The 7,335-nt window shown below is 55.3% G+C and overlaps 1 protein-coding gene across 1 annotated transcript; it reads right to left on the bottom strand.

The window, feature by feature from the left end:
* Positions 1-1,789: 1,789 nt before the first annotated feature.
* On the bottom strand, positions 1,790-7,135 carry LOC103014832 (serpin A3-8-like). Its single transcript, XM_028165592.2, is given in 4 exon segments — positions 1,790-1,952; positions 4,539-4,812; positions 6,483-6,894; positions 6,896-7,135. Coding segments are annotated over 4 exon segments (1,089 nt in total).
* Positions 7,136-7,335: the final 200 nt, after the last annotated feature.

Genomic DNA, 7,335 nt, shown 5'->3' with positions numbered 1-7,335 from the left:
CTTCCTCCGGGAAGCCTTCCCTGACTTCCCACTGAGTTTGGTCTTCTCCTCTTAGCCTCCAGTCCTTTGTTCATCATCCGTCTTGCCCATTATATCCTAAGTCCCATGAGGGCCATGGCTGTGAAAATCTTTATGGGCAGAATGGCTTTGTGGTTTGGAGTGTTCCTCTGACACTCATCAGGTTGCGATAACAACCTGCCTGCAGTAATTTCTAGCTGTGTGGTCTTGGGGGAAATGACTGAACCTCTCTGATGCTGTTTCCTCATTGGTAAAATGGGATGAGTAACAGCAAGTATCTCAGGTGATCATCTCAAGGACTAGATGGGTTATTCGAGGTAGAGGTCTGAGCAGGCTGCCTGGCAGAGAGATCTCGACCCTTCTGCTGTAGGTGACGTCATCATTATTGCCTGGAGCTCTTCTCCCTAGAGATGACACAGCCCCCTATCACATCAGGGGGATGCAGGGCTGTGTGTCTGCTGCTCTTTCACTCCCAGGACCCCCTTCTGGCTGCTGAGGGGGATCCTCTGTCAGGGGAGTATGTGGAACTCGTCAGGTGGTGGAGGAGCTCAGCTGGGAACCTGGAAGTAGCTAGTCTCCCAAGTCGGGGTGCTGGGGGGCAGCAGGGGAGCTCCTAGCGGGGAAGCCCAGCTCAGCGGCAGGAGTGAGGGGTCCAGGGGCTGTGTCAGAAGAGGTCAGGTTCTGGAGCCCCTGCAAGGTCAGCACGAGGGCACATCGTGGGCCCTGGGGAGGCAGGAGTGAACCTGGACCTGGGACCAGAGCCCCCAGAAGTGGGCATCGGGCAGCAGGGGCCCCTCCCAGTCCTGGCATTCATTCACCTGACGCTGTCTGTCACCGTGCTGCCCACCTGTTCAATTTGTTTGTCCTCTCAACAAACTCTCGGCTGGTTTGCAGTCATGATGCACAGATGTGCGAAGTGAGGCCGTGAGTGCTGGGCCCAGAGTCAGAGAGGCAAAGAGCAGGGGCCCCCTGATCTGGATCCCTCTCTGTCTGAGTCCAGAGACTGTGCGGCCCCCATAAGCGCCCCCTAGTGTAGGGGGAGGGGCAAGGCAAGGCATTTTTCTCACAGGCGACTGTCCACAGTCCCTCCATGTGGAAGCAGCAGATGACGGACATGGCTTTCTGCTCCTCTCCTGCCCTAGCGCTCGGTTACTTTGCATAGGATGTGGCTTCCCATCCCTGGACCCCGCAGGCCCCTCGGCACATGCGCCTCCTTTACCAGGTCCTTTGGCAGGTGGGGTGCAGGGGAGACTGCAGGGCTGCCCAGCCCCCCCCACCACCACCATTCACTCTGACTTCTCTGCTTCTAGGATTGCAGTACCAGGGCCTCTGGTGTTCTTGTCTTGTGCTCTTAGTGTATTTCCATCACGATGTCCCTGTAGCCATTGTTAGAACCTATAACCTCTTACCTGCTCTACTAGACTCTGCATGCTGGCTAAGAACTATCACCCTTATTTACAGATGAAAAATCTGAGGAGTACGAGATTTTAAGTATTTGACTCTATAGGCAGTGAAAAGTAGAGCTTGGCATGGGGTCCACTGCTGATTTCAGATCTTTCCCAATGATAGACTTCTGGGTCACATTAGATTTCAGGGAAAGCGGGGACAGCTCCCCACCATGATTGTAACCCAGCTCTCCTAGGCTTAGGGAGTCCCAGGGAGGGTGAGTGAGTTATAGGAAATTCAATGAATTTGCAAATTCAAAATTAGCCAAACATCTACCTGTCTGTCACCATTCAAGCTCCTATAAGAAGGATGAATTGTCCTTAGTTTAAAGACTCACCTCGGAAACCCCCAGCTTGTTGGCCTCTATGATCCCTGTCAGGTCAGACTCGTGGTTGAAGACTTTCTTAATACCCAGCTGGGAAAGTATGTTTCTCAGCTCATAGTCGCTGGAGATGGAAAACCTTGGCAAGTTGAGTTCATCTATCCATCTAGGAAATGAGGAAAATAAACTTGAACTTCTGCTTGACTCAGAGCCTGCCTTTTCCCACCTCACAGCTTGGTCTTCTGTGGATTCCGCTCCAGCTACCCCCTTCTCCCTGGAATAAGGACTCCTTTCCTCAGTTTCTAGACCCTTCAGGGTAGCTCTCCTTAATTCGTTAATTATCCATCACGTCGGCAGGAATCTAACATGCCAGGCAGCTCACCAGGGCTGGGGCTGGGGCGGTGCCCACGTCTGGCCCTGCTTCTCCCTGTAAGCCCGTAGGGCACGGGAAACACCCTCTTCCAACAGGGATTCCACAGCTGCTGGGAGACTGTGCTGGGGCGGCTGCTCCAAGGGCACCAGGAAGGCTTCCTGTAGGAGGTGGCATGGAGCCTGAGTCCCGGAGGAGGGGAAGGAGCTGACTGGGTGAAGAGGAGTCCAGGAGGAAGGTGGATGCACTTGCAGGAAAGAGGGAAGAAAGAAGGGCTGCCCCACAGCACAGAGGCAGCCTGAGTGTGGGCAGTGGGGAGGGGAGGGGCAGGGAAGGGGCTTGGGGGGGACATGGAGGGCTGGGGGCTGCATTCAAGGGCCTTGGGGACCTGAATCAACCAATCCAACATCTCTATCTTGTCTTCCCAGTGAGCCCCTTGAGGGCAGGGGTGTGTCTGCTTCTGAGCAGAGGTGGCAGCAGGTTCTTGGAGCAACAGATGCTGTCTCCCACCCCCAGGCCTCCTCTCTCTTTGTCTCTATTTCCCTTAAGACTCTCGTCACGGTGTCAGCTCTTACAGATGCCAAACACGAGGAGGCTGTGGCTCCCATTAAATTCTGAGTCCCTTGGGAGCAGGAGGTGCCTAGTCCTCCTCAGAGTCCATCTTTCCTTCCGCCCTCCCTCCCTGCCCCCCCCTCCTTTATCCATTCATTCAACAGATTCTTAGTGAGCGCCCTCTATGGGCCAGGAATGTGTAGATGCTTGTTCCCCTAGTGCTTGTAAATCAAAGATGTCCCATGAATATTCTATCCATTTACAACTATTCACTGAGCCCCTGCCCTGTGGTAGCTCTTGGTATTGGAGGAAGGAAAGGGTTGGGAAGGGAGTACACGCAGGGGGAGGGTGGGTCCCCGTGTCCTGGGGTGTCCGGGGATCTTCAGCGAGGTGGGGCTGAGAGTCAGGCAGCCCCAAGGCGTCCGGTCCCCTGGACAGGGGTTGGGGAAGGGACTGCAGCCTCAATATCACGTCTAGGCAGGTCTCTCATTCTTTGCGGTTTATAACATACTTTCCACACCCATTACCCCTAGGATCTGCATAGCTGCCCACAACCTTCCCTATCTCCCCTGCAGCAGACACTGGGCCCAGAACTGCCTCTCCCTCCGCTGGCCTCCTTAATACCAGTCTCCTGAACTCCACATCCTGACCTGTGTGTCTACCCTCAGTTTATCCAGAACCCGACCCCTTCCCACCCTCCCCAGCTCTTCCTGGTCCACCCCCAGCGGCTCCCCTGGATGAGTGCACTGGACTCCTGGCTGCCCTCCCTGCCTCCATGCTTGTCCTCTGCTGTCTGTTCTCCACTGGACCACCTGGGTGATCCTTTTGAAACATTACTCAGATCATTCATTCATTGGCCCAAAGCCTTGTGATAATTCTCCACTTCCTTTACAGGGGGGCCAGGTTAAGGGTCTGCAAGGCCCCTCATGACCTGAGTATCCCCCCCACCCCCAGTGCCCTGACCTCTCCCAACTTTCCCTCTCATTCCCTCTGCTCTGCTGCTCTGGCCTCACTAATCCTCAGTCACACCAGCCTTGCTCATGCCTTAGAGGCTTTGCACTGGCTGTTCCCTTGACCAGGAACGCTTTTCCCTAAAACGTCTGCAAGGCTCAGTTCTGCAGCTCAAACATCACCTGAGGGCCACTCTATTTACAATCACAAGCTACCTCTGGGTACAATTTTCTTTATCTTTTTTCTTTACTATCACTCACCTCTCCATTTCTCAACTCTCAAAGTACCAAATAATTTAGTTACTGTATTTATTTCTTGTCTGTCTCCTGCAATTACAAAGTGCCATGAAGGTGGGGAATTTAGTGTTTTATTCGCTGACCTACCCTCAGAGTCTAAATTAGTCCCTGGGACATAGCATGTCCTCAATTCATCTATTCAACCAGTGCTGAATGGTTGAATGAATAAATGAGTGAATTAGTGTTTAGCCAGTGCAAAGCTGATGCTCAGCGTCTGTCTCACCTGAGCCCCCAGCTGATCCCAGTTCCATCCGCCCTCCTCCACCTGCAAGAGGTGGAGCCACGGAGAGAACAGCACGAGTGTCGGGGGCTGTGTGAGGATCCCCATGACGCAGCGCATGTTAGTGTCAGAGGCACCCTCAGCCCCGCCCCCTCTGATGTCATCATCTTAGAGAAGGAATAGTTCAGGCCCAGAGCCACGCAGGCAGCCAAGGACAAGGTCACCCCTGGACGGGCCCTCCCACCTCTGCCCCCGCCCCTGGACATTACTGAGGCCCGGGGGCTGCGGGTCCGGAGTCCAGGAAGAGGGGGAAGGGCCGAGAAGGCAGGTGGGCCCACAGGTCCGGGTCCTGGGGACAGTCACCTGGGCTGCAGTGAGTCTCTCCACCTCCTCAGCGTCTCTGGGAGCAAGTCGGCCTCCAGGTCCTGCATTTCGCCCTTGTCAGGGAGGATGAGGGGCGTGGTGTCATTGCGGGTGCACTTGAGCTCCACCACGGTGCAGGCCCGCGACTTGTCCCGGATGTAAGGCGTTTCCAGGCCCCCAGTGTTCATTATGGGCGCCTCCACCGTCCTGTTCTCGCTCACGTGGAACTCTGACTTATAAGTACGGCTGGGATCAAAGGGCTTCTTCCACCGGACTAGAGGTGGAGGGACAGGTGAGGCGTCTGTGGTGCAAGGGCTGCAGGCGTCTCACTCCTCTGCCCTGGTCCCTGAGGAGGGAAGACCCTCCCCACACCAGCAGCCCCCCACGTGCCTCTAGGGATGGCCCTGCTAGGTTTGCAAATATACCTGGGTAGGTGGGTAGGCCCTTGGGGATGGGGGTGACCCCACAGGTCTGGATTGGAAAGGGGGTCACGAAAAAAACCGGGTTAATTGTGCTGCATGAGAAACCAAGAGGAACAGGAGAGGGCAAGGGAGAGATGGGGTGAGGTTAGGCCTGCGGAGAAATGGGAGCTCCTGGTCCTTAAAGGGAACAGTGTTAGTGACCAGTGGTTAGTCGCTGGCTTTGCAGGGAGGGCACATGTCCCCGCAGCCTTGTGAGCCAGGCTGAAGCAGGGGCCCCATGGGGAGCAGGAGGGCAGGGCGGGGTCGGTAGAGGAGAGGGCTCGGGTCTCCCCCCAGGAGGATGGAGCATTCAGTGATGGGGCTTCTTGGGGAGATCAGGGCCCTGGGGCTTCATGGAGTGTGTATCCACCCCCGCTTCCTGCTTTGTTTCCACCCCTGCCTGTGTCCCAGGGGTTACAGGCAGGAGCTGAGGGAACTCCGGGCTGGCTGGGGTGCCCCTGGGGGGGAGATTTCGGAGGAGAAAGTCCTAGACCAGGGCAGGGTTGTAGGAGAGGAAAGTACAGGAGACTGAAAGAACAAACAGAGCAGGACAGGCCTGGATTCAGTTTTCAGAGAAATTCAGTTTCAGGCCTTCATTTACAGGTGAAATCAGTGGCCCTTCAGAAGCGCTGCCCTGGGCTCTGCTAGGAGCTCCTAGCTCAGGGCTAACTGGTCCCCACAGCCAGTGTCTCATACACATCTGACCACTTCCTGACTTGATGATCCATCTTTGGGTCCCTATTTGCACAGCCGCTCCCCGTGCAAAGTCTGCCTTCAGTCTGCCCCTTATGAATTTCCTGGCTGAAGTTTGCAATGTTGAGTTTCTCTCACTGGGACTGGGCGTCGAACCAACTAGAAGCTGGGAGAAGGTCCTGTCTAGGATGTTTCCTTCTGCAGAGGCTTTTCCTGATGGTGGCCTTGCCAATTCTACCCTCCAGATGATAGAAGCGCACAAATGAAGAACCTTGGGATGCCCAGGCTCCTCAGAGGCTGTCTCACTGTGAAGACGGCTGCCAGCCTCACTGGGAACCTCCAGAGACCAAGTCCCCTGGACAGGAAAAAGTCCAGGTCAGAGACGGCTCAGAGCGCGCACAGCCCAGGCCGTCCCGAGTGGGTCCAAACCCAGCTCATCAGGAAGGAGGCTGCAGTTTTTGATCACTCAAGAGTGACACGAATGGAAAGCTCCTTCCTTTTGGCAGCCGGGCAAGTTTAAGTCAGAATAAAAAATCTCCCTCTGCCTCAAACAAAGGGTTAGTGGCTCCTCTGCCCTTGCGTCCTAATGACGATTGGAATTTGTAAAATCCGAAGACGGACAAAACCTATGGCTGGGGCAGGGCCTTAGTGCCCAAGCTCCCTAAGCTGGGGTCAGCCACCTCTTTAATATATTGCCTAATGACACAGTTGTCTGAGCCAGGACAGAAATAGCCCTGAAGCCTCAGAAAACAACGGGGGTTTCTTTCTGAACCCCCATCCAGGCACTCACCTTTAAAGAATATATAGTTCACCAGGACTATATTTGTGAGCTTGTCAAGGTCCTTGAAGAACTCCACAATTTTCCCCTGGGTTTTATTCCTCACATAGTCATTGATGAGCTTCTTGGCAGTGTCGGAACCCCGGAAGTCGGTGGAGAAGGCCTCGGAGGCACACAGCGCCCGGGCATCTTCCCTGAACTTGTGCAGAAGCTTCAGCTGCTCCTGGACGAACATGGCGTTGCCCACGCTCAGCTGCAGCTGGTGGCTGGGTCGGCCAAGCATCTGCAGGAGGTGCTGGAAGCCCTGGTGGATTTCTGTCTCGGGGGTCTTTGTGAGGTTGAACTTGAGACCTTCCAGGATCTCCGGCAGGGTGGGTCCGCGGGCCCCCAAGGACAGGAAGGCCAAGGCCATGGAGATGCTCAGGTGGGGAGAAGATGACATTCTCATTGGGGGTCTTCAAAGCCAACTGCTTGTAGAGGCTGAAAGCAAAGTCGGTGTTGCTGGAGACGAATGTGTGGTCGTCCACAGGCGCCCCTTTGTGTTGGTCCTCTGAGGTCACATCCTCCAGGTGAAGCCCGCCCCCTGGGAGGCAGTGGACACTGGAGCTGAGCCCAGCCACCAGGAGCCCCAGAGCCAGGAGGGGGGACATTCCCTCTGCCCTCATCTCTGAAAAGCAAAGCTCCTTTAAGTCTCGGTGTGTTAGTTGATGTCCCAACCACCACCCACTGTCCCCACGTGGTCTCTCTTCTCTCTGCCTCTGCTGCTTTGTGACCTCCCAGTTCTAGGCACCCTCCTGGGCTCCCAACATGCATGAGGAGGCTTTGGGCTCCCTCTCACCCTTTGAAGCAAGTCTTGTAATTGTTA

Source organism: Balaenoptera acutorostrata, chromosome 3, assembly GCF_949987535.1.
Source record: "Balaenoptera acutorostrata chromosome 3, mBalAcu1.1, whole genome shotgun sequence".
Lineage (NCBI taxonomy): Eukaryota > Metazoa > Chordata > Mammalia > Artiodactyla > Balaenopteridae > Balaenoptera > Balaenoptera acutorostrata.
Note: the sequence above shows the minus strand (reverse complement) of the source record. Positions and strands in the feature narration are given on the sequence as shown.